At 38.5% G+C, this 27,589-nt stretch overlaps 1 protein-coding gene across 1 annotated transcript; it reads left to right on the plus strand.

Annotated features, from left to right (window-relative positions):
• Positions 1–163: 163 nt before the first annotated feature.
• parga (poly (ADP-ribose) glycohydrolase a) lies at positions 164–25,671 on the plus strand. The gene is made up of 18 exons (XM_035531488.2): positions 164–984; positions 1,217–1,277; positions 1,371–2,075; positions 2,269–2,377; positions 4,055–4,177; positions 4,313–4,393; positions 4,710–4,784; positions 11,543–11,635; positions 12,962–13,116; positions 15,676–15,755; positions 15,866–15,926; positions 16,501–16,576; positions 17,788–17,935; positions 20,996–21,074; positions 22,054–22,162; positions 22,460–22,565; positions 24,037–24,165; positions 24,966–25,671. Exons 1-18 carry the CDS (start codon positions 834–836, stop codon positions 25,178–25,180), a joined length of 2,556 nt encoding a protein of 851 aa, XP_035387381.1. The 5' UTR covers positions 164–833; the 3' UTR covers positions 25,181–25,671.
• Positions 25,672–27,589: the final 1,918 nt, after the last annotated feature.

Genomic DNA, 27,589 nt, shown 5'->3' on the forward strand with positions numbered 1-27,589 from the left:
AAAAAAATCTGATCTCTAAAGGCTGTAAAACGACTCACTGGAATCTAGCTTATACAGTTTTGTAAAAGACTAAGTTTGAAATGCCTTCGTGGACGAGGCTTACGACCGGACGAATTTATTTTTCCTACGGTTGCTAAGTTACTACATGTAAGGGCCGGCCATTGTGGCAGTTCGTCGTTTGGATTGGTTTCTCTGGCCTTCCGTAACTGAGTGCGGAAAGGCTGAAAGTAGAACAATTCTGGATTACGGATATTGTCGAAATAGTAAATCATTTTGATTCTTTTTTTTGCTTAGGAAAATAAGGAAATGGGATGGCAGGCAATTTTAAGCCTCGCGTTTCCTTAATTAGAAAGCACTTCAAATGTGTAATTTAAGCAAGTTAGACTGCGATAGGAAGACCTGAATGTCTGTTGACTGACGAGCTAGCTAACTAGCCTTGATAGCTACTGGCTAGCGAGCTAACTGTCTAACCAGGTGGCACACTCTGTAGCTAGCTGGCCGTAGCTACATAACAAAAGCTTGTAGGTTAGCTAGCTAGATAGCTAATCGTCTGGTAACACTTGCTGCAAGTTGGAAGTCAGCATTCACTCGTTGCACACGTTATCTTTGACCTCGGTGTATTTTTGCAGCAACCTGATTCCAAACGTTCTCTATTGCAGTCGCAATCGTTATGGGCAATGTTAAACAGCTAATTTAGGCAGCTAGCTAGTACGCTAATGTTAAAAATAACAAAGTCTTAACCTATAGTATCGCATTAGTTTAAAGGATTATTCATTATTGAGAAAATTGTTAGCATACAAAGAGTTTAACCATAGCCATAGGGTCATAAAAGAATGACAACTTTGTCAGATACTGAAGTAACTGAAAAGAAATTGAAGTTGGAAGCTGACTGTCACAAACCCTTCAAAGATTGCTACAAGAATTTCACTGCCAAAGGTGTCCAGGAAACTGATGGCACGGCGTTACTGGGCTGTTGTCATCGAGGTTTGGAACGTCTTTTGGCTCATCGAGTACTACAGCGTTTTTGACATAGTGATATTTAACATTGAGTTAATATCGAGTATTCAAGTTATTTTTGTATTCGTCTGTTTGTACCTGTAAATTATTGTGGTCCTTTTCAGTTTTTGTAGTCTAGTGACGTTAGCACTTTCTTGCCTGTTTAGATAAAAGACTGGTTTATGATTTAAGTGTATATTAATTTTACCCTTTAACATAGGTAATTTGTCTATCAATGTGCTGACAGCAAATATGGATAAAACTGGAAAAGAAGTAAACAGGTAGACTTCAGACTTTTACATAGAGGCAAAATGTTGCCTTGTTTGTTGTATGCCCTAAATTCGTTTCATAACTGTTTTTTTTTCTTTTCACAGCAATGTCACTGGCGATTTGAGTGTAGATGACATAAGAAATGATTTTAAGTCATTTGAGTGCAATAGAAAGGATGATTGTAAATCAGATCTAAAAGAAAATGACAAGTGTTTTGATGCTTCAAGAAAACACGGAGAGTCAGGTGAGCAGTTGGAGAAAAATCAAGGGAGCGTTACACTGCCAAACTCCAATGTGGACTTAAAAGTGATCAGTGGCCTGAGTCACATAAATACCATTGACAGTGATAACACTGTCATCCAGACAAAGCCCGCCAATGGAGAAAAAGCTCTTGCATCAAACTCACTGGATGCCAAGGGTAGTGAGATTAAAACCACACCTGTGGAGAAGACAAAGATGAACCTCAGTTTATCTCCAAATGTAAGTTCTAGTGCTGATGTGGAGATGCTTAGTCCAGAGACTCCAACTTGCAAAAACTCTCTATACAGCAGCTCAGAGGAAGGGGCCACTTCTTGTGCTATACCCCAGGCACCTTGTGTTCGACCCGGTTCTTCTGCAGATTCCAGTTTCTCCATTAATCTAGCAGCTGGAGCTGAGAAAACCGTTGTCATGAGTGAAGAGTCTGAAGTGATAGCCATGGAAACTGACGATTTCCAAATGCCTGACTCAAGTAGCATCAGTTCTTTGTTGCCAAAAATCACAGCCAAGGAAGATCCTGGTGTCAAGCAGTCAAAACAGTCACAGGCAAGGTATGGGTATGGATACTAAATGTTGAAAAGTATTGTTTGGATGCATTCATTAAAATAATAGCAAAAGCATATTATAATAAAAAATAATTCACTAAAATATTATTAATAATAATCATAAAAACAATAATAAGTATTATTATTCAATAGAGTCTGGTTTTCACCAGTGATATTGGTACCTGTGTGTGCCTTACAGTGATGAGAAGTGGTTGGGAACTCCTATAGAAACACTGAGGAGGATGCCACAGTGTGGTCAACCCCTACCCCACCTCAGGACAACAGATAATCACAAAGTGCTTATCACGGTAAGCTTTACACTCTGGAGCAGTCTGGTGGCACTGAAGTCCTTAGCCAGAACCCTGGGGTTTTGTCAGTTTCAGTCATATCACACAGTAGGTAGTCTTGTTAGGCCACTACTGTGCCCACACGTGAGAGAATGCCTTAATGTGCTATTTATAGAATAAACTATTATTATAGAATAATAATAAAATTATAGCTTTACTTGTAGAGTAGCTTTCACACAGAGAGAGCATCTTAAAGTTCTTTACAAATGGAGAAAAAGAAAAAAGTAACAAGTGACCAAAATAAAATAATAAAATACTGCTAAAATATAATACATGTAAAGAATATTGTTATCCCCTGCAATTCTATTAAAACAGAGCTGATTATGTGCTCTCTTTTTGTTTTTGATAAGATTTGTATTTCTACATTTTGCACAAGTTGTAGGGGATATAATATTTTCTTGGGGAGCCAACAGCAATTTTCAAAGGTATGATAAAGCAACTGAAAAGATTAAATACCCTTTTGTTCTTTTATTCCTTGAACCTTAAAAAAGGTGATGTGGAAAGTTGAGCATATTCACATTTTCCATGCTGAATTGGGAACAACAGGGGAAGCTATAACCCGTTCAGAGGGCACACTAGTGACTGGGATGCAAATTAATTTATTTGCTACATTTTCTAGGAGTGGGTCACTGATGACCCTTAAATGTGGCATGTGCATATGCTTTGTCCTCCATATGAAAGACAGACTCTTCCTTCTTAATTAAGGCCAGCCAACTTCACCATCTCTAGGCCAAAATAGATAGCTGTTTTATTCAACTACAGTCAGGCTTGCGAAGTTATTCTGCACATTTGATAGCTGTTGTTTATGCTGACATTACAAACACGAGTGACAGCAAATCTAAACTACCATGTTTACTGCAGTAGTACCAGATTACAGACCCAAAGGATTTATTTTCAGTGCATGTACCCTGCAAGAAATTGAAGTTTTCCATAGTATGATTTTAGAAGGAAACAGACTGCAAACTCCGGCCTACGTTTTGGTTAGGTGTAGACACTAAAGGTATAAGGAACTCAAATGGGTAGGCTGTAATCAGCCTTTTGAAAAAGGCAATAGTGGTGTAACCATCGGTATATACAATAACTATGAAATTGTGACACTGTAACAACCCTAGCGTCAACAACTGAACAGGACAATACTGTAATCAGTTCTGTTTATAATTAATACCATGTTTTTCTGCATCATGTGGAGACTTATTTTAACAGTATTTTTAATAAGATGCTACTTGAGCAATCTTACTTAAATGGCTGATGAAACCAGAATCAAAAACAAATTCCTGGTTCTGAACTTCAGATTTACCACAAAAAACCCTTCATTTCTTATACAAGGATTTTACTGAATCTTTAGATTTACCACCAAGTAACAATGTCATCTCTGTTATAATTTAACTGTAGAAAATTGAGACGTCCACTGAGAAATATGTCACAGGTGCTTAACCTGTTGGGTTAAGACTCACATTTCAGATGGAATGAAAATTTGTGTTGTCACCATAGATATAAAAATCAATTGAATGTTTCCTGATTGCCTTGACAAAAGCTGACATGTACAATGAAAAGGTTATTGTTGCGTACTGTTGCATTATGAGTTAGATCTAAACAAAAACCACATTGCTGAAGCCTTGATATGGCCCTGTTTAATAGACAGACCTGCTCAAAGAAGATGAAGTCCCTTTTCCTTACCCTAACAAATTCCGAGATTCCTGGGATGACATGAATGTCAAGATGCCCTGCTCAGAAAAAAACCTGTTTCCTGTGGAGAATGAGGTATCGCTCAACTTTAGGTTAAGCACTGTCTGTAACTGAAAAGCTAATAGAGAAATTACATTACTGAGTGTTAACATCAATGAGAAATTTGGGTTACAGATTTAGGTGAGATGAATACTCAGTTTTATGTTCCAGGATGGAAGTAGGGTGAAGAGTCGATGGGAGCTAATCCGATCTGCCTTGAAAAGTGGATGCAAGAGTTCACTTGACATTCGGGTAACTTATATGGATTCCTTGTATTCGTATAATAGCTATTTCTACATTCATTCTTTTTGAGTTAGTTCTTTTAAGGTTTATACTAAAATGACCAGGAGATGGCGACATCTTTATAAAATATTTGATTTTGAGGGGTCAGTCTAGTGATTTCAGATTTTATTTTTTTTGTAATTTTGATTGTATTATGTTGTGGGTTTTTTTTATTTTTATTTTTTTTAATTGGTTTCCCAATATCTTATCTGAGGGTGTATACCAGAAGATGAGAGATTTCAACAGACCATATTTTTTGGTACAGTAGATCGTTTTTACCTTGCAGGATGCAATACTGAGCTACAACATAGCACATGCCAAGAGATGGGACTTCACAGCTTTAAATGTTCTCTGCACAGAAGTAAGTGGTAATCTACTTTTTTTTTTTTTTTTTTTTTTTTTTTAATACAAAAACCATGTGTGCATATAAATTGTAATATAAATGTATTTTAGTATAAATACTAAAACCTGTGCACATATAGAAGTGCTATTGATGCATTTAAAACAAGCCATCTGAACATGGTTCAAAGCATCTTAACGCCATATTACACCATTGAAATATTCCCCAAATATGAGAAACTTGTTTTAAGTACAAACCAACTATTTTATTTTAGAAAATCAGCTAACAAAACAGTGTGCATGCTGTGTACAACAGTCAGACTTGTAACACATTATTTGACATTGAAACTCTACCTGTTATTTTATTATTTTAGAACTCTACAGCTGAAACAGGACCTTGAATCAGTAGAAAGCAAATTAGACAGTGATTAATTAAATCCTCTCTGCAAATAAAGGATTTATCAGTGATGAGTAATTTACTTTAACAACAAGGGTAGGCACATGTACATCAGTGAGAGATTCAGTATGAACTGACCTATCTAAAAGTGTTCACGTTCAGGGCTAATGCCAAGCTAACAACTATAAGCTCCTAAAGTTAATGTTACAGTACTTTAACATAAATACCCCTTCATTCATTAAAAAATAAACAAAACTGATGGTTGGTGCTGGCACAAAGAAGGAGCGCATATACAATAATGAGGCATGAAATGTTTATTGCTCTGTCACTGTAGAGTTAGCTAGACTCTGGGAGCAGACAGATGAAACAATTTATCTAATGCAAGCTTAAAGAATGTCTGCCATTAATTTAGTACCACAGTAAGGGCATAGTGTTGTTCAGTCACAGTGCTGGAACAGTTTAGTCTCCGTGTGGCTGCACACCCAGCAGCCTGCATCTGGCCCTTCTGGTGCCTTGTCCCCAGGGGCCCCCTGCAATCCAACACCAACCAATTAAGACAGAGCTGGGCATTCAGTGTGATGAGCAACAGCTGGCACAGAGAGAGGGGCCCTGTTTACCTGCTCACTGCCAGTAAACATGCTCAACAGATGGGCTTTAGGCCAACATAGATCCTGGCCATGGATCTTACCTAGAGGTGAGTTAAGGAAAGGTTTAGTGCATAAGATGTCCACTAATGAGATGACATGAATTTAGTCTTTCCATCTTCCATCTGTTTTTAGCTCTCTAATTACTGGATCAACTTTAACTCTGCAATGGAAGGGATTGAAGTGGGAACTGTTGGTCACAAATTGCACATTAATATATTTTGCTTGACTGATGCATCATGTATTTGACCAGTGTACCTCTGGAAAGGGAGGAGGAGAGGGATGTTTTCATCTGAAATGTTTTAATGGATAAGTTAACAAATTATAGAATATGTATATCTTTAATGTGGCCTATATCTGAATGTACTCACAGTCAGAGCACTCAGTGTATGTATTTTTGGGTTTGCATTGCTTAAAGCTAACCTGCTAGTTGCAGTGACTTGTTTTTTTCCGCATAGTTATTATTTAAAAAAAACAAAACAAAACAAAAAAAACCTTGCCTATATTTTCTTCGATCACTTTAAAGCCCAAAGCTTAACAAGAAATAGTTTCTCTGTGTCCTGCTTAGGGGTTTAGTTATTTTACCAAAGGTTTTAGTATAAGAATATGTATAGCTTGACGAATCTGTGAGGAGAAATGTTCTCCTCTATACTGTAAATGGAACATGGTGAATTATGTCATGTCATGGACATTTCTCTGCCCACCTATTATTTTCATTAATTAACTCATGGACTTCTGCCAAGAGCTTAACATTTTTCTTTGTTGCTTAAATCATTTTACTTGAATCAGCCTTATGTAGATCAATATCACCAGAATCAGTAAAAAGCAAATTAGAAATACTTTAATTAAACTAAGCCATCAAATTCATAAGGCTATAATGAAAGCCATTAGCAAAGTGTGGTTTGTTTTAATGAAACATGTTATTGAGGCATTTTATTAAATAGACTTCTTGATTTGCCAAACAAGTTTTTTCTTTTCATCAGATAATATATATATAATTAACTTATATACATATACACACACACACACACACACACATATATATATATATGTGTGTGTGTGTGTATATATATATATACACACACACACACACACACACATATATATATATATATATATATATATATATATATATATATATATATATATATATATATATATATATAAAAACAGTAACGTGTAACCAAGAGGTGACATTCTTTCTGTCAGCAACTGCTGAATCTTGTTCCCAGTCCAAGATTATTGTTATGTGGTTAGTCAACAGAGTTAGTCAAGAGTTAGTCAAATCAAAAGAAAAAATGTAAAAATTCCCACATTGCCAACGCAGGGTCAAATTCTAAATGAAAACTATTTGCAAAAAAATTGATTTGTAATTTGTCAATTTTTATATTTATCTTAGAAAACAGCTTAAGCCTTTAGATCAAAATGTCTAAGATTATGAAAGTATAGAATCAGGTGTGTCTACAGTTTACTGTTACTCAAGGTGTATTAATTGTAAACACACATAGCACGATTAAATATTTTTTGTAAGTATGCATCCAAAGCTTCTGTTTATAGAGTCTCAGTTCACTGCCTAAACAACAGAGGGCACTCTTATTTCAGGATAGGATAAAGGGAGTTTAGAATGTATTCTTAGAACAGATTATTAGATTGTTGTGAAAGAAACATGTGTATGTAACTAATAATTAACATCACTCTACCAGTGGGTGGTCTTTTTTTTTTTTTTTTTTCCCTCAAAATTGGGCCTTCTATCAAAGGCCTGAGTGTTTGAGGGTGCGGCACAGTATTTTCGCTGCTCCTAGGGCTGTGCTCACCTGGGTTGAGATTGATGTCATTCATGGAATCTGTTGGAGACACTCCTCCATCTTGGGGGTCTCAACCCCAATTGCCTCTATCACCACTGGAACAATCTTGTTAATATTCCACATTTTCCCTATTTATTTTTTCATTCACTGATATTTTTTCCAACTATTTATATTCCTTCCTTTGAATATTTATCAGTTGGAACTGACACATCTATTACCACTGCTGTTTTCTGCATCTTATCTAGCTATCTATCTAGCCAACTATTGATATCTATAGATATCGATAGATCAAAATTATCATGTAGTACACAAGGTCCACAGTGAAACAGGATAGAGGTCCTTCAGAGACGGAGGTCCTTCATCAGCTGCGTAAGCAAAGTGCTTCTGAATTTGGAACCAGTTTATATTAAAACGTAGATGTTTAAATCATATCATTCATTCCATGCGCTTCAAAGGTCTGAGAGTGTAGATCAGTTCTTTTACTTTGAGTTTCCTAATTTCATTGCTGCTGTAGCAACAACTGGCAGTGCAAACAGATGTCGTCATATAGCTTTCTTTTCAGCTGCATAAATGCTCCTTGGAGGAGGAATGAGGAGCTTCCTGTTCAGAAATAGCCAATGCTGCTTAAGGGTCCTCAGCCATTTGTAATTCGTCAATCATTCAATTGCATCTGTGTAATTGTTGTCACCCTATGAGGAGGAATGGGTGATGACAATTGACCCTTTTGTGCCAGTTATTTTGGTAGCTGTGTTTAATAAATTTACATATACCACATCTAGAGTGGTTGCAGGCTACAGTACCACAGTTATTATCTGAATGGCCATTTATTTCACTCATGTCTTTGATGTTTTTGTCTCGTCTGGAGTAAATTGGTGGAGGATCCTTAAGGAATGTAGTCTCTTCATCATCCTGGAGGATTCTGAAGTGTAGGTATAATATTAGCCACTGTTTTATTTGTAGGATATTTCGGCACCAAAGGAATTCTTGTTGTCTTAACAGTAGATTGTTAGTATGTCAGTGTGTCCACTCTCTGAACAGGTACAACACAGGCCAACATATCATCTATGACTTCTGTAGGAAACCCACAATTATGAAAATATTCACAAATTTCTATATGTTTCTGGAGGAAGTCTTGATTCTCACTGCAAATGTGCTTCAGTCTTAGTAGCTGTGAATAAGGAATGGAGTTTTTGCAGGCCTTGAGGTGTGAAGAATTCTATTGTATTGTAAATAGGAATGAGAGTCCATAGCTTTATGAGCAATGGAGGAATTTAAACAAAAATGGACTTTGTGGAAGCATCCAAAAATGTTATCCTCATTTCAGGATGTGCTATATTCCATACTAACTCCTTTTATTTGTGAGTAGTACTTGGAGTCCAAGGTGAAGCAGGTATGAGTTAACGTGTTCCACCAGTCTTAAGAGAGTATCTGTGGGCTTTTCTCAGGTCTTGCATCAATGTTTTAAAATTTCTTAAAGCTTTCAAACTGTCTTCATTAGGTATGACTGTTAACCTTTAATGTGCATTGAAAAAAGTAAGGAATTGGCAGGTAGTTTTTTTTTCTTTCAGGCATTCAAGGATTTGTAGATAGTGTTTCTTTAAAATATGTAGGTAAAGACTGAATAATTGGTTCAGAAATGTCATCCAAAAACTGGGATATTATTCTTTTGGGCAGGAACAAGCAGATACAATAGGATGTCCAGGATTGTTTTCCTTAATGAATTTTAGGGAGAAGATAGAAATGGCTACAGCAAGGATAATCTACAATTAGATTCTGTGCAGAATCAGTGCAGTGTCCTACTGAAATGGCATGATTAATATTGGATTGAATGGAGAACTGTAACTGTGGAGTGATGTCAGAGCTGTATAAGAAAACTGTCATTGCTTCCATCTTATAAAGGTCTTTTCTCCAAACAATAGCTCCACCCTTATCAGCTGGCTATTTATAGATGTCCTTAATGACAAATATTCCAAGGTGTAACTGTAGTGTATACAGTTTCCAAAAAAAAAAAAAAAACCTAACTATTTTTATATATTTTTAGAGCATATTGATCTACACACGGTCTCATATTTGCCATCCTAAATTATGTCATACCTGTAAGGTTTGTGTAACGGTTGCTTATTTAAAAATGGCAAATGCTACACCCTACTCCAAAACATGATCCAATTTTGGTGACTCAAATACAGTAAGTGTCACATACCCATTTGATTGGCAACTGAGATATAATGGCTATAGAAAGAAGCAAAATAGAAATTAGGGCATGTCTTGTACATTGCTAAAAGTGCAGCTGAAATGGAAGTGCCAGTGAGGTGGTCTCTGATAAATGTCAGCAATGCCTGCCCTATAAAAAATCCTCTGCTCACATAAAGCTTGTACGTAAATATCTCCCCCTTCTCAATATCCTCTGAGCCCCTCTGACAATCTCACTGTACCATACATAGTGATTTAAGGGGTGACCAAATTTTGAACAGAACTTTGGCTGAGGTCCTCCATTGAGGTGCAGGTTGTCTTAATGTCTGTCTACCTCCTTTATCAATTGGAGAAACTGAAAGGGGTAGACTTTGCAGTAAGCACACAGTAAGTGTATTATCCTGGTCCCTTCCCTGAGCTGCATGGTCAGGCTTGTGAAATGAAGCTGCTTTGATTTAGAAAGCCTTAACTCTTGCTACTTCAGCACAGTTTCGTTCGACCTGCCAGCCAGCCTAATTCATTATGCCCAGGGGAGAACTTTATGATATCATTCGGGTCATTACTTATGACAGCATTTAGGCAGGCCTTCTTTGCAACTATGCTCCTTGGCAAAACTGTCAGTTGGGTCCTTTCTGTCCAGAAGTAGCCAGTGGTGCTGCCTCAGGCTCCTCAGCCATTTGCACCTGTTCCAGGAATTCCATTTAATCAGCCGAGTATGCCCAGTAACCTTGATGAAATGAGGCCCATGATTGATTGACATGACGATCGCAGCCAATATGTTTGTAAATAGGTGTGCTGTAAATCTCTGTAATGATAAAACAGCAGCATATTTTTGTGGGGGTCGCACTTGGCTGCTGAGCTGGTGCTGCTGGGAATCCCTCAATGTGAGGCTGGTTATTGCTAAGCAGTGCTTTGTGTCTGGCATGGGATTTATGGCATGGGTAGGTGTCCATATTTTTGTTCTGACAAAAGTGAACTGAAAGCTATCCTATGCCCACTCTTCTTATTTCCACTCCAACGATGTCATTTGCCATTGGGAGTTCCTTGGATATTTCACAGTAATGTTTTTTCTAACCTCTGCACACTAGATCTTGTTTTGTTACCTTCTTTCAAGATATGAAATAACTGATATTTTCTTTGTAAGCAGTAAACCATTGGTTTTGTTTGAGAAAGCGCTTAAATTCATTTTAGGTGCATTTTGCAGACAAAACAAAAGAAAAAAAGAATATTGATTGATTTACATTTACACCATTTAGGTGATACTCTTATCCAGAAGGATTTACAAAAGTGCTGTCATCTACTCATAGAATGTATCCTAGTAGGTTAGAGTCAGATACTATTCTAAAGGTTCTATACTGTAGAACTGTAGAATACTGCTAAATAAAGGTTTGTGTTGATGCCTAAAATTAAACGCAAAATAGTATTGCCAAAATGCTCATCAAACAATAAGTGCTAGAAGGGTTCAGTTTGATGATGGGAAAAGCCAGTTAAAATGATCTTTATTCCTTTGATACACTGTGTACAGGTAGATTTGTTATGCACTGTTCCTTACTGTACAGGTTTTTGTGAATTTGTTACCACCAATTGGTAGAGACATTTCACCCACTGCTACCGTATGCAGCCACTTGTACAAGTGACTCTTGGCTTTGAGTTGCACTACTCCTTGATGCATCTTTTATCTCATCTCCTGTCCTGTCACTATCACAGTTCATGTAGTTACTAACCCTCACTGTCTCATCTATAGGGGCTGGAGCACTCTGAGGTACAGTATCTGTTTGATTCCATCCTGCCAGAGATGGTGAAGTTGGCCCTGAATGCCCCCACGATTTGTACCCAGGTAAGCCTTCAACTGCACATGAGTATGGGGTCTAGCAAAACTGTAATACCGCTACTGTTTCATCAACATCTTTTCCCTGGTCATCAGAAAGCATGTGTGGGGCACCTGCTAACCAGAATTGACAGAGGGAATGTGATAATAGGACTTGGCAGGTGTCTGGTGACTGTTCTAGGTTAACAGGCTCTCAGGGCCACTAGGTGAAAGAGACAGCTAGTGAAGGACACTGGCACATGTGCAGCCTCATTATGAGCAAAACTAATGCAGCAACCACTTTCCTGCCCTGTGCACTAAATGAGGGGCTTCAAAACCACTTAATGAGGATCTCTTACGAAAAATCCAACATGCCTTTCATAATTTATTTTTGTAGCTGGTTAGTATTCAGAAAAAATTTCATATTCACTTTGCAGTCAGATGTGTCTCTAATCAGCCAAATTAAAATCTGATTGCTATTTTGGCATGAAAAAATCCTGCCAATCTACTTGACATCTAACTTGTGATATACAAGTGCTATAACCAGGATTTTTATATATATTTAGGCAGACTGGTGAGGGATAATGTTAAGATAACGGATCTGTTCATGAATTATAGATGTGTACCCTGACGGAAAGGGCCCAATTGAAATTTTAGGGGCCCCAGTGCAGTTGGCTGTCATTTGTGGCTTGAAGTGCAGACCACCTCTTGAAGTAGTTTCAGTGATCAGATTTAAATCCATTTTAAGTGTGTTTTAGGTGTCTTTTATGTGGATAATCTAGATACAATCAAAATAAACAATATACCATCAAAATACATTGTTGCATTTAATGGCCATGTGTAAACAGAAATGGGTTCACAGAGACAAAGCAAGCAACTGATGGATTAAAGAATCACAAATCACCCTTTTCATCTTGTATATTGACTTATACAAGGAAGAATTATATTCTTTGGATTATGTTGCAGGATCATGTAAATAGTTTTCATTCAGAAAAGGTTTCTTCTAACTCTTAAGAGTTAGAAGAAAAATAAGGTTTGTGCAATATCCTAACAAATCTTGCCATCAAGGAATTGAACTATTTGCTGATTAAAAATGAAAATCTCTGAGTTTTATATTTATGTACTGGTCATTAATGCTTTTATTGATTAGTCATCTACACTGGCCTTAAGAGGGTCTTTAAGTCCAATTACAGAAGATGGATTGGACTTGGTGTGCGCTGCTGGCTTATGGTAGAATCCAGCAGGGCTCTGTAATTACTCCGGGCCATTTGTTTAATGTAATTCTGCCTCCCTGTTTGGTCAATTGCTAAACTAATGATGTCCTTCCCCCTACCTTTTGCCCTTCTCTTTTTGCAGCCAATCCCCTTGCTTAAGATGAGCATGAATCAGTCCCTGACCATGTCACAGAAGCAGATTGCCTGCCTGCTGGCCAACGCCTTCTTCTGTACATTTCCAAGACGCAACTCACGCAAGTCTGAGTACTCCAACTACCCTGAGATTAATTTCTTCAGGTAATTTGCCTCTTTTTAACATTACTCAGGGTATCATGGCTTTTGTAACCTCTTATGCATTATAAGGTATAAGAATTGATCTTGAAAGAAGTTTAGTTTGATCACAGATTTCATGGTACCTCATAATACCAACCTGCCTTTTCATCAGTCTGTCTCCTTACATAACATTTCTCAGCCTGATAGGCAAGTGTTAGCTGTAGCACCTTTTACCCTTTTACTGCAATTTACTTTTTTGTGTGATTCTCAATTTTTAATTACAAACTGAACTTAAATTTATGATGAATCTATTTAAATGTTAGGCTAGCATCCATTCCATAATGGGGCACTGTTTAAAGGACTCCAAGAATCAACACTGATCTACTCTGAGCGCGTGTGTGTGCGTGAGCGCGTGTGTGTGCGTGAGCGAGCGTGTGCGCGTGAGCGCGTGTGAGTGTGCGTGCGCGCGTGAGTGTGTGTGTGTGTGTGTGTGTGTGTGTGTGTGTGTGTGTGTGTGTGCGCGTGTATGTGTATATATTTTCTTTATTTTTGCAATAGCTGTATTCTAAAGCTGCTAATGTGACCACTGTTCTGGCCATTACACCTGGTGTAAAGTGCACACCCAGTCGTCTGCTGTATGTCTCCCTATGCTAGTTTAATTTCTTTGTGAAAGCTTTTCACTGACTGACAATATCCAGTCTCAGTTCATGAGCATGGTTTGTTGTAATTCTTATTAGATTTGGAAACTCTATTGGAATTTCTTCACTGACCTGTTGTGAGGTTCATGTGCATCCATCATATTTACAGACAGCTATAGCTATTTGGTTTGGTTCTGGGTCTTTTATTTTTTGTTTGTTTTTTAAGAACTGGTAATGCTTAATGGCAGTGTTTTGAATGTGGTACCTGAGTAATATTGAGACTTATTGAGTATACAAAGGTTGAAACGTAGTTAAGATAGCATTAGATACCAGCAGTGCTTGCACATGTCTGGATGCATAGTACTGGTTCACAGTAGAAGGATGTTGCTTAGGTCTCATCTCCATGTAAAGTACATGGTAACGGTCATTTGCTATGTTCCTTCATAATGTAGTCTTCTCCCACATTTTGCCCATATGACTAGAGGATGATTCAATATCTTAGCCTCACATTTACAGCTGTTCTTTTATCTTGGGGGTTTATCTCCCTGGTCTGGGAATGGCTGAAGTGGGTGGGATTGTGATCGCCTGAGGAATTGCTGCATTAAGTTAGATGGCTTATTCTGATGAGTGCAGCAATGGGGCATGTACGTCAGCCAGTGCATCAGCATCCCATTCTGCCCCGTGGCAGGAGCAAGCCAGCAGAAAACAAGTTTTAGTAAGACAGCAGAGATTCCAGACATGCAGATCGTTATGGTGCAGCCCACTCTAATTGAGTGACTGTCCATCAGTTTACTTATCCGCTCGCTCGCTACCGTAATCGAGCACAGGGCAATTTCAAGATTGCTTGTTTGGCAGACCTGTCAGGGGCTTCCCTCTGAAATGACAGACTAGCTTTCACACATTTATTAATATTAATATAAATGGATGCATGCCAACACAGGTTTCTCCATGGAAATTAAGGTGCTTGCATCAATAAGTGTTTTTAAGAGGATTGTCCCATGTTTAAATAAATAAATGAATAAATAAATAATTTTAAAAAAGGCAAAAAGAAAAAATGCCTACATTGTTCAGAAATGACATGCTGAATCAAGGCGTGATTTTAGATTATTTTTGAGAAGTTGGGTGATTAGATTGTAGGTTTAGATGTATTACTTACACTAGCAAAACATTCCATTCCTGTTGATTTTAATATTCCTACTTGTGCAGACTTGTTGTGTTTCTGAATTTGGTAGTTCTACCATTTTTTGCAGTCCTGTTAAATACATGCATTTAAATTTTGCTAAATACATAAATGTATTGTAGGTAATAACCAGTGATTGGTTACTATAAAGCTCCCTTTATCACCCAAGCAGGTATCTTAAACTAAAGACAGAACTGCTTTACTTAAAATTGGCTCTAAGTGGAAGGGAGGGAAGGCCATGCAGGAACTGGCTTTAATAAATGAGTGCTCTCTTTCTCCCTGAAGGGCTTTTAGTGTTTTGCCGTTCCTTTTGTCATTTCAATTTGGCCCCCACTTTATCCACTTTCTATGCCTCGTAAGTATGTTTGAGGAATGATAAATGCAAGTGCATGATTGGCTTGAAGACCATGCTGTCCATAATGGAGAGAGCTATGTAAGAGGGAGTGGGTATAGCTTTAATGTTAATGTGGGCTCTTTGGGAGCTTCAAAGGTCTTTTAAGGGAAGGGGGCTGTGTTCCTCTGCCCACCGTCTTTTGAGCTGCAGCTCACAAGTGTGACGTTGAGCTTGTAGGCCTGAGGCCTTGAAGCTGTTTGACTGAAATATGCAGGAACCGTGGGCCGGCTACACTCAGGGAAGTGGCCTGGAAGCTTCACTGAACTTGCATCTCTGGAGGGACTGGGACACTGGGTTGAAATGAAGAAGTTTACATTTCTTTGCTATGCTGAAACAACAGAGTTGTTAGTCTTGTCTTGATTCCATTTTAGGTTGTTTGAGGGTTCCTCTCCACGGAAGATAGAGAAACTCAAAACTTTGCTCTGCTATTTCAGAAGAGTCACCACTTCAGGTAAGTCTGGCAATTCTGAATGGCATCCATTCCTCACTTTCTTTAGATATGAGGATACAGTTTGTTTTGCAATAGGGTTTGCACTTATATATTTGTTGTTTCATTCTCAGAGCCCACTGGCCTTGTGACATTCACAAGACAAAGCCTTAGTAATTTTCCTAAATGGGAAAGGTATGTTCACTTTACTTCACTCAAATAAAAATGATAAAACATAATTTAGGCAGAAATATTCAATGTTTTTGGTGGGGGGTGATGTGGTTTATTTTATTTTTTACCTGCAAAGCAGGTTAATTTTCAACGAGGGAGATTTTGAGAGCTCTGGTATTTTCTGCAATCCACTTAGAAATATAATTTCATACTGCTCCTCACTTGACAAATAAAGCATAGCACTGTGTAGACACTCAGGCCAATTGCTTTTGCAGGCAGTGCACCCTGGAAGCAGAGTCTAAGAGTGGGACATGAAAACATAGTCTAGAGCCTTGCATCAAGTCGAATGTCCTATCTTTTAAGCTTATTGGAAAACTGTCCGCTGAAAGCTTTGGACTGAATTAAGAGCAACCCTGCCTCTCTATGTGCCTGAATTTAATATTTTTGAAATGTATCTACTTAAATTTGCAATTCTTATAGGTTCTTTTATTTAATTAAACTAATGTATTTAACTTTTTCATCCTGTCTTGGTCTGTAAACTATATAATGACAATTGTTTGGTGTAGTAGTTAATTGTTTCTATTCACCCTACTTTTAGTTCTACTACCCAGCTGACACGGCTTCATATCACCTGTGTGGGGACCATTGAGGATCAGGGATATGGCATGCTTCAGGTGAAAGGGCTCCATTACAGATTTAGGTCATTCTTTGAAGGTCTCATTTGCAACATGAAATCAGCAAAAACCTACCAATTTCACTAAAAAGTAGTAACTGCTCAGTATTTCAGAATTTTATGATGTGTTTTAGTATATCAAATGGTCTCACTCGAATGAGTATTAATGACCGATGATTGTTTCTATGATCATTGTGTCTATAGACAGCAAGTGTGAGACACTGCCTAGGATTTTTGAAGCAGTTATAGTCTTGGACAGCTGTGTATGAGTGCACTGTTTACTGATGAAACAAAGAATCCAAGGCAGCTTGGGTGTGCCTGCCTGACTGTGGCAGCATGGGCCACATGACCTGAGCACAGTCCTCCCCTTACCCTCCGAATCCATCAGCCTGCGTGTCTGCCGAGGGTCATTTGACGCACCTCCCTTGCACTCAACTCTCCTCCAGTGGGGTGGGGCACTCGCTGACAGCTGATGCTCACACATGAGCAACCCTGGGACGTCCCGCGGGTCTTGGGTCCCGCTGGCTGGATTGACAGTTGTTTCCAGAAGGGTGGGACAGGCCGACAGGCTGTCAGTACTACTTGCGAGAGATTGTGTGCACCTCCAGTCTGAGTGACCTGATCAGCGAGAACAGCTGGCAGCTTGCCACTCCACCCCACCCTCAAACACTTGCACATGCAGACAAGAGGCAGAGTCCCGTTTAGTCGGACCTGACAGTTTGCAAAACAGCTTCAGATCAGCTTCCTACTCCTGTGCACTCTGCTTACCTAGAGATAGTGCTGAGTGCCCACGTCTCTCTATGTGTACAGCAGATTGCAGGCCACTGGGACACCAAATTCAGACTAACAATTAGTGATCATCGATCATAGTAAAAGCTATTTACACAAGAGCTGCAAACTAAGACACTGAGTAATTGTAGGTGTTTTGTCAGAAGCTGTTATCTGCTTGGCAATGTTACAGTGTGTGAAAATAGGTATGAAATAGGAAAATAATTTTTCTGACACAAAACTATGAGATTGGACACAACCAGTCTACCATGACCCAGTTAACTTCATTTGAATAAAGTCTTTACCCATTTGCTTGCATTGTCTGACCTCGGAAACTCATACCTTCTGATGTCTACCGGAGTTGTTATTCTTGTCTGAAGGAGAACTTGTAAATTAACTTAATAGCAAGTTGTTAAAGCATGCAATTGTGTTCACTTGCTGCAGGTGGACTTTGCTAACAAGATGGTTGGAGGAGGGGTAACAGGGTTGGGCCTGGTTCAAGAAGAGATCCGCTTCCTCATCAACCCAGAACTTATTGTCTCCCGCCTCTTTACTGAAGTCTTGGACGACAATGAGTGTCTTATCATTACAGGTCAGCAAGCTCTCTCCTTTTTACATGTTTTCACTGTCCTCTTTCTCTCTTGCCTCCCTTCTCTCACAGTTTTCACTTAATTTGCAGTATCCTCTTTCTCACATCCATTCAGAGACATGGCTGCTAGTCTGCTCCTCCCTTCCTTCTGTCCTTTCCTGCATCTTACTTCTCCATTAGTTTGATGGATCTGATCTGTTCCTCAGCCAACTGATTCCTTTCTTCTCAACTGGCCTTCCGACTGTGATACTGCTTAGATTATTTTTAGATGCATGGAAATTTTACTGCTTTTCCCAAAGTAAAATATCAGTCCAGGTGAGGGTGGTTATATAAAATAAGTAGGTTTATATGAGCAGCATGTTCAGTCATGCAAAATTTTAGCTCATTATACATGGTTAGATTAATGATTGTCATATTTGTGAAATATTTATACAGTACCACTGAGGGCAGTGGTAGCTCTGTAGTTATGGTCCTTGACTTGTAATCAGAAGGTTGCTGATTAAAACCCCCCACTGCCAAGTTGCCACTGTTGGGGCCCCTGAGCCCTTAACCCTCAATTGCTCAAGTTGTACTCAGTCATAATTGTAAGTCACTTTGGATAAAAAGCATCAGCTAAATGATGTAAATGTACGACTGTCCTGGCTTCACTGCTTCTCCACAACTTCTCCCCAGTCATATAATGAGTTGACCATCCGTCTTTCTTTCCCTCTGCAAGTTATTTGCCATTGCTCACTGGGGCCTATGTATTCATTGAGCTCCATCTATTCCTCCTCTGCTCTCCTCCCCATGCAATTTGGACATAAATCCATTACATTGATTCACTCCAGGCAGCACTATTATTCCTCATTTCTGCCTAGCCGAATTGCCTTATTTTTCACCCTCCAACTCACTGCGTTGAGTCAACACACTAAAATCAGCCGGCCCCCTCTGTCCCTTAATTTTCTTCTGTCCCTGCCATGACCGCTTGCCGACTGTGCGGCAACAGCGAGGAGAAGTCCAGCTTGTATGTTAGTGTCCTGCATCAGCCTCATCCCAAACACATCAATGTCTTGCCTCAGCTCCCTCTCACCAGCCAGGTGCCTGCTGGATTCCCCTCCTACCACTGCTCTCCCAGAGCATTCAGAGAAAGGGAAAGAAAGAGAAACGCCCTGTCTGAGCGCCTTGCCGTGAAAACCAGCCAGGGACATCTGATCATGGATGGCACATCTAAATCCCAGCCATGCCAAGCAATACTTAGGGAAGCTAGCTGTTTTGTTAAGAATTAATTTGTACTGTTTCGTTTGTATCTGGATGTATTAGTACTGCTTGCTTTGTTCAGCTTACCTCCTTACTCCTGGCAGTAATGCTTACAGAAATGTGCATATGTGGATAGCCTTGCTTACTGTGTGACAGATTTTGATGTCAGTAAAACTGCATTCTAGTCACATTATTTTAAGTAAAACAGCACCTGGCTTTTTTCTGGTATAAAGGACTACTTTTTTATTCTCAAATTTCATGGTAGGTGTAAAGTACGAAAACACTTTTGCATTTTGTACACCTCACATGCTTATTAGTCGTTATAGATATTGGCGTGTCTAAAGCAGTCCATGTGTCTAGTACAAAATCTTTGATCTTTAACTTATTGTCAGCTTCCTCATAAATGCCTTCATAATTTATTGAAATGGGCTCCTATATTTCAGTTTCCTCATGAGACGCATTTAATTTGTCTTACTTCATGTCATGTAAAGCTGCTACCACTGGTGAGAGAAACAACACTAGAGCTTCAGAGTTGCCCAGTGGATTAATCTTGTTCCTTAGGTGAACTTTGAAGTCCTACCAAGTAGAGAAGATGAATAAAAACTCTGCTGGGGAATTTGAAGTGGGAGACGTTGCTTGCTTGGATGCGCTCTTCCTCTTGACTGTTCCTGCACCTGCAGACTCAACCATTCCTCATCCATCCACATGCTAAATTTTGGTTGACCAAGAAGAACTGGCCACAAGGCACTGAGTGTTTTTGGCATATGATTGGTTGGTGTCCTAGCATTTGGGATATTCCCACAATTTGACATTGAAAAAACTAGTTATTACAAGTTCTATTTCATTATTTATCAAATATAACTTCTCTTTCCAAGCCCATTCATATATATCTTACCACTTTGCAGAAAGAATAAGTGGCAGAGAATGCACATAGCCTTAATAACAACATAAAAGTCCATTGTTGCTTCAGTTCTGAAGCAGTTTGCCACTGACCGTCACTGTCAGCTGCATTCCTACAATGATGCGCCATGAGACAAGCTCCATAAAGCTTGGATCTGGTAGAGCAGCTGGGGTCCCAGCATATGGTTGCATTTTAATCTTGCGATTGTTAGTTATGGGTATAAAGTGGATCGAGCCAGAGAACACACATTTTGCTGATGGTGCCGTTTGCTCTAGAATGTTTTGACACTGCTGTGGCATCTACTCAGATGTGTCACCTGACTGGAGCTATGCCCGTTCAGAGCCTTTTTTTTTTTTTTTTTTTTTAAGCTTGCAGGTATTTGCACATGCACTAGACATCAACTGTGTGCAGTATCTTTCTGATATATAACAAAGCATTTTTGTTTATGCAGTACATGCTCGGGTGTGTCACCTTGCACAGTATCTGTTTTTTTACAGATGCTATCCTGGTTGCTGGGTTCAGGATTGTTGTGCAGCTGCAGACACTAAGTGGCGATGAAAGACATGATTTTGTGCTGGCTAGACTGGAGCTCCTCAGAGACTAGACCAGCCATGTACTCAGACACAAGTAACTTAGCTAGTCTTACTTAGAAATAGCTGCCCCTGTAGCACCGCTCCAAGGATTTTAATGATGAGAAGGGAACTGAAGTCTAAAGGCAATTCCTCTAATATTGATTATGAATTCAGTCCATAATGTTATACTGCTCCACTAGAAGAGTTGGCTAGGTAGTGGGTTTGTACCATCATGTAACTTTAGTCTTGTGCTTTTGCTTTAGTCTCATGCCTCGAGTGGTGTGGTTAAAGGCTTTCAGCATCACCTATGCTGCTTACTTTGGTTGATATGAATTTTTTGCTTTATATTTTCAGGCACAGAGCAGTACAGTAAATACTCTGGTTATGCAGAAAGCTACAGATGGAAGGACAACCACAAAGATGACACACCAAGGTAAACAGTAGGAAACTGAAGCTTTCTGCATGTTGTATTTTTCACATATTCCCTAATATTTTTTAAATAGAGCATACGAATAAACTACAACAAACACTCACCATCTATGTTATTAGAAACACCTACCTTATATCTACAGTAACTGGTCACTTTTTATTATCTTGTATCTAAAGTAGGTACCTATCTTAGGAATAATTTAAAGGTGTACAATTATGGACTATAGCTCATCTGGCCCCAAGCACAATTTGTTAGCAGTCTCTTACTGCAATCTCCACTGGTCAGTGTTTGCCCATCGGACCATTCTCAATTAGATATGTTTTGGGTAACAGGCCATTCTCTACAGAGCACCAATACTGGCATGGTAGTGTTATGAGCAAGTTTCAGTTACAGCAGTGGTGGTGTTGTTTTTTTGTTTGTTTGTCTTGTAGGTGTTTTAATAAAGTGGCTGCTGGGAATAGTAGGCTTAAAGGGAACACTAACCACAATTGGAAACATTCTTGTCTCTTTTATAATATTTGCAGTGCACTAACTGTAATACCCACTGAGTAGATATGCATTTGTGATTTCTTCACATACATTGTTTCCATCATAGAGATTTTGAATGTATGTGTGAAGTCAAGCTAAATTAATATTTAATTAATGTTGGCTTCACACAGAGATGTGGTTTAGGGAAATAGAATGAAAAATGAATGTTTTGTATTCTGTGAGCCAGAGCATCTTTAGATCAGTACTACAGCCATGCACAGTGCTGTGTGAGGAGGTAGTGCTTTATTAGCCCTGACTGTATTAAGCATGCAGTGTTGTGTTACTCCAGATCCTGGACTGGACATTGCTGTTTCATATGGTTAGATGAGCACTGCTTCAGTCTGATTTTTTGACAGTATTGCTACCCAGTAAATTGCATCACAAATAAATATGTTACATTATAAATTGAATCTTTTTGCTAAACTGGATGTACATATTCTCCTGTCCTGCTCAGGGACGATTGGCAAAGGAGATGCACGGAGATTGTGGCTTTGGATGCACTCAAGTACAGGCATTTCATGGAGCAATTTCATCCTGACAAGATCAAAAGGGAACTCAACAAGGTCAGCAAGAGGTTCTTGGCACAAGTACAAATTTTGTTTTCGTCACAGTGGAGCTTGATTGTTTCCTTTGGTGGGGGTGGAAGGGGAAGGGCAAGGAATCCCTGACAAAACTTGGTAACTCATATACAATGTTACTGGTAGTTCCATTTCTTGGTGCTACATGTTTACTGAGTGTTTATGACCCAGAGATTTCTGTGCGTTTCCTATGTCTTGTACCCATAGTTACATTCCCAACGAGAAGCTACTGATTGCTCTGTCTGTCTGTCTGTCTGTCTGTCCGTGTCCCCCCCCCCCCAGGCATACTGCGGCTTTGTGCGGCCTGGCGTTGACACCCAGAACCTCTCTGCCATTGCCACAGGAAACTGGGGCTGTGGAGCATTTGGGGGAGATACACGGCTCAAAGGTAGAGCTGATGAGCTCGGGGCTTGCCAGATGAATGAACATAAAGCATCTGCTGATTTCTATGTTGAACCTTTCCAGTTAATGAGGAATGATTAAAAAAAAATATACCAGCTGTTTTATGTTAAATAAGTTTACCAATGAATAAGTAATGATACAAGCACCTTTAGAGAGGCCTCTTGTTGCTTAGCTACATGTCAGTTCCTGAAGCTAATGTACATGCTTATTAGAGTCTTTTTATTCTCCCTGTCTCATGTCAGGATGTCAATATTTATGACAAATATTCTGTTAGTGGTGATGTCAACTGATTCATTGGCAACTGAAAACTAACAGATAAATTCCTTAGTATTTGAGTTCCGAATCAATACCTCCACTTCCACTGCTGATGACTATTATAGTTAATGAATCTGGATTCAGAATATGACTTTTTGTTTTTTTTAAAAGCTCTTATATATAGATGTAGCCTATGTGAAATGTTCCTACTAGTATACTGATAGTGAGGAAGGTAGTTTTCCATGTACAGAGACCGAGAGAGGAGCATTTTCCTCTGTATTATGTAGAGTCATCACTCCACACTGCTCTCCTTTTGCTTCAGATGCATTTTTTATTTTTCATTTATTGATCCGAACACCTTTCCAGTGCATAAGAGCTGACACAAGTATGACACATTTATGCTTTCCATTTCCAAAGTCTAACTAATCGACCAGCCCTGTCCATAAATCCATTGCTTGTGGCTGATCTTTTTTTATTGTAAGAGCCTTTAGTTATCTAGAGGTATACCTGTTTTTTTATCTAAAATAACTTGCATAAATGTGACAGACCTAACCTTGGAAGTCATGTAAGAGAAGTCTGCATGGCATCTACAAATTAGTGTAAACTTAATTAGAATTAGAATTGAAAAAGGTTCGTCTCTGAAGCTGACTATACAGGGGTTTTTGCACTCGCCATTTTAGAAGTTTATGCCAATGCTGGGGGAGGTAATAATATGGATTGTAGGTAGCAGCTCTCATTAGTGCATTAGTCATTAATCAGTGGTCTGTAACCAGCTTCATAAAATATTTAAAGTGTTTTTCTATTGTTTGATGCTGTGTGAGTATGATTGAATCTTTTAATAAGGAATGTTATATGTGGATTACTTAAAAAAATAAATAAAATATATATATATATATATATATATATCTCATATATATATATATATATATATATGAGAGATGGCATCAGTAATACTGTCTACTATCAGGAGCAATGAACAAGAATAATAGCCAGTATCTTAAGTAATGTATGTGTGCAATAATATGTTTGTGTGCATTATCCATAAAGGAGCCTCAAATTCTTTGCATCAGTCTTCTAAAGAATAAAGGCTGCTGGATTAAGTAGTGACATATGAATGTCCCGCCAGTGTTTGTCAGGATGCAATACATCAGTGCTGAGTGGCTTGTGAGTCAGCCTGAGGCCGTGTACCTTTGTCTTTGCAGCCCTGTTGCAGATAATGGCAGCTGCAGAGGCCGGAAGAGACGTGGCTTATTTCACCTTCGGTGACGCTGACCTTATGAGAGACGTCCACGATCTGCACACCTTCCTCTCAGACAGGCGCGTCACAGTGGGTAAGGGTGCTTTACTGCCAAAGAGAGCTGTTTTAGGGCCGGGTTTTCATCCCCACCTCTGCAGAACCGAGGCCAAACCCAAGCCTTCTCGTTCGCCATCAACTCATGAACATGTACTGTTTCTGCTCATTGTTACATTCATTGCCACATTCAGAGTATTAAGCAGTTCATATCAAGTTATCTTTGGCAGGTCAAAATCACCTTTTCCTTCTTTAGACTTTGAGGTGCAAGATGATTAAGATGACAATGTAGGCTCAAGGAGAATCCACATGTACTGTAGGTTTTCATTACTGCCTTCCCAAACAAGTATATATATAGGTTAGACAGCATCTGTCTCCCAGATTATTATGAATATTTCACATGAAATATACAAATATTATATTACAGTTGCTTTTCTGTTTTTCATTGTCCATTTTATGCCTTGTTTTTTGCTGTGAAGTTTTTCAAAAGGTTCAAGAAGTCCAAGAAGTTAGTAATGTGCAATGAAAGCAGAGAAATACTTATAGTCCAGTAACAATGCTCTTAACCCTCCTTCATTACTTTCACATGAAATCATTGATACATTTGTTTATTCAAACTATTATTGTCCATAATCAAATCTTTCATATGTCCAAAGCAGGCAACATTGCCCATTTCTGACTGATCTTAGCACTTTTTCCCCCACTGTGATATTAATTTAAATAATATTGAAAAAGCACCTATAGGCATGTACTTACTAAATTGGAGTCTCCATTGTGTCCTTTGATTTATTAACTAACTCCTTATATGGATGTTTCTATCGTTATGTCACTCTTTTTCAGGCAGACTGTATGTCCTGCTGAAGAGGTACTTCAGTGTGGTGTGTAAAAACTGTCACAGTCAGAGGCCTGATGTCAGTCTTTATGGCTTCATCTATGAGCAGATTAGTTCTGATCCTGATCCAGATCATGATCGCAATCCTGATCCGAGCCCTGGCCCCAGCAGCAGCACCCGTCTGACCACTGCAGTTTCCTCCAGTCCTTCAGACTGCCATTAATACTGGCCTGTCATAGGCTCACATACCTCTTGTCTTTTCTTATTTAGCAAGAAATCTTTTTGGGTAATTGTTTTCTGATTATATGGAAGTAATGTATGCCTTTTTTCAGCTGGTATGTTTCAAGTCATAATATACTATATATAGGGCCTGAGAATATAGCAATAGTTATCCTGGTTGCTGGGTTTCTTGCATTCCCTCATTTATTACAGACACCTGTGGCCAAATTTACTGCATGGTCTTGAATTGTTCAGTATGTAGTTTGAGTGACTAAGACATTAGTTTTGATTGACTGAATATTAGCAGGGCACTAACAGATTCGGTACCATATAGATCCATGTAATACTATATGCATGAGACTAAATACACACTGATTTTCCTTATCACACCTGATTATGAAAATGTATCGATCTGAATCATCTTTTTGCCATATTGGGATGGGAAATGTATTATTGTAATTCTGTTTTCAAAATTAAACTCCATGTTAAGGCAAATATTGTAATATTAAATTATTAAATATTGTTGCTATAATGGTTCCAAAATGGTTTTCCCTTTGAAAGAAACAAAAACACATGGCTAAAATTACTGTTCCCATGTTGAACTGTGGACAAATCCATCACCTTAGCATGTAACTTTTTAGCAGTTTATTATGCCTAATGTTTCTACAGTTTTTTAAATTCACAAATCTATTTAAAATGGTGATTCTCCCCCCATAAGACCCATAAGAAGTGGGACTTTTTTAGTTGAGCTGCATGGATTACCAAAAATAGATACTTTCAGCCCTGATGTATTTGAAAATGCTTTGTTTTTATTTCCAGCATTAACCAGGATTAACTGAGCCTGAAGAATTAGATACACAGACCTATGTATCATTCATATCTGACATATGCTGACCTATGTTGAACAAGGCAGCAAAGGTTTATTTACAGAATATTTACAGCACAGCCAGTGATCAGTAGGGAGACTAATGGTATTTAGTTGTAATAATTTTCCCTTTGTGTAATAGCCAGTTTATGTTTAATAGATAGTTATTACATATCAGTGTAATGATGGCAAATATTTATGCAATCTTTGTCATAGTTGTTTGTTTGTTTTTGTTTTTTTTGTAAGGTTTAAGTTGCACTGAGATGGCAGGTACAGCTTGTGTAGTTTTCTAAAGGAAGCACCAATAAGTAATTGACAACTCATTCATCACTGTCAGTCAGCAGTAGAATGCATTATGATGTACACGGCACATTACCATTGAATCACACCCTTAAATCATGGCATGTTTCTTATAGCTGTTTATTTGACTTTGAGCAGTTGTGTTATCTGCTGTTTGACATTAGCAGATTTTATTTCTAATTGGCATTAATCAGGAATGACAGGCCTGTCAGTAATTAATCTCTCAATCATTCAGCGGTTTTGTTGGCATAACATTGTTCAACAACCCATTGTCCTCCCAGTTTTGTCATTTCGATAAACAAACATTTCAAAGCGAGTGCATTTACATTTTTATCAGTGTTGAATAGTGAAGCCATCAGAGGGTCAATTTGTAATTGGAATTTAAATGTCAGAGAAATACAATAAGTAATCTGTACCTCTTCTGCAACAAAAGAACTGGTGTCATTGAGAACAAGAACTTTACAGTTTGCCTGTTGTGGAGTGATTATGCCAAAAGGTGGCAATTTCACAAAGCTATGTGTTCGACATTGCCAGCGGGCCATTTTACAATGAATGCTTTAATAAGATGCCAGAAATGGGAGGCTCATAGCTCCATCTTTGTCAAGATCCAGAGTCAGGGCTCAAAAATGGCATTTTCAATCATAATTGCTTGACCTTGCCTGCTTGTGTACTTTATTTATTTGTTTGTTTGTTTGTTTATCGTTATGGACCTTCATATCCTTGACGTCAGTAAGGAATTAATAAAGTGTAGATTGAAAGCCTAAAGAAATAAAGATACTAAAATATATATTCAAAACTGAAGTAAATTATAGAGTTTTCAGAGAAACAACGTTTTGGACAGAGGTCATTGGTTGTGCAAGCAAAGTGCTTCTGCATTAGTAGTAGGAGGAGTCAGTTTACGAAAAAGTAGATGTTTAAATTATAAAATGTATTCCATGGGGTTCTAAAGCTCCAAGAGTGACGATCAGTTGTTTCTCTTTGAGTTTCCTCATTTCATTGCTGTCATAGCAACAAGTGGCAATTCAAATAGACATGTAATTAATGCATTGTCCATAAGTATTAAAATGCCTTACCAATGGAAATGACAAATCCTTAATTCTGCTGGTCTGAAGTTATTCAACAAACCAATCTCTTGGTTTCTCCAATAAAAAAAAACATTACATCTATTACAAGTAATACAGTGGACCACTCCCGCAGAGATGCCTGTGTAGAAATGGGTGATGACAATTGATCGTTTTGTGCCAGTTA

This window comes from Electrophorus electricus, chromosome 12 (genome assembly GCF_041902795.1).
Source record: "Electrophorus electricus isolate QZ-2024a chromosome 12, ASM4190279v1, whole genome shotgun sequence".
Classification (NCBI taxonomy): domain Eukaryota; kingdom Metazoa; phylum Chordata; class Actinopteri; order Gymnotiformes; family Gymnotidae; genus Electrophorus; species Electrophorus electricus.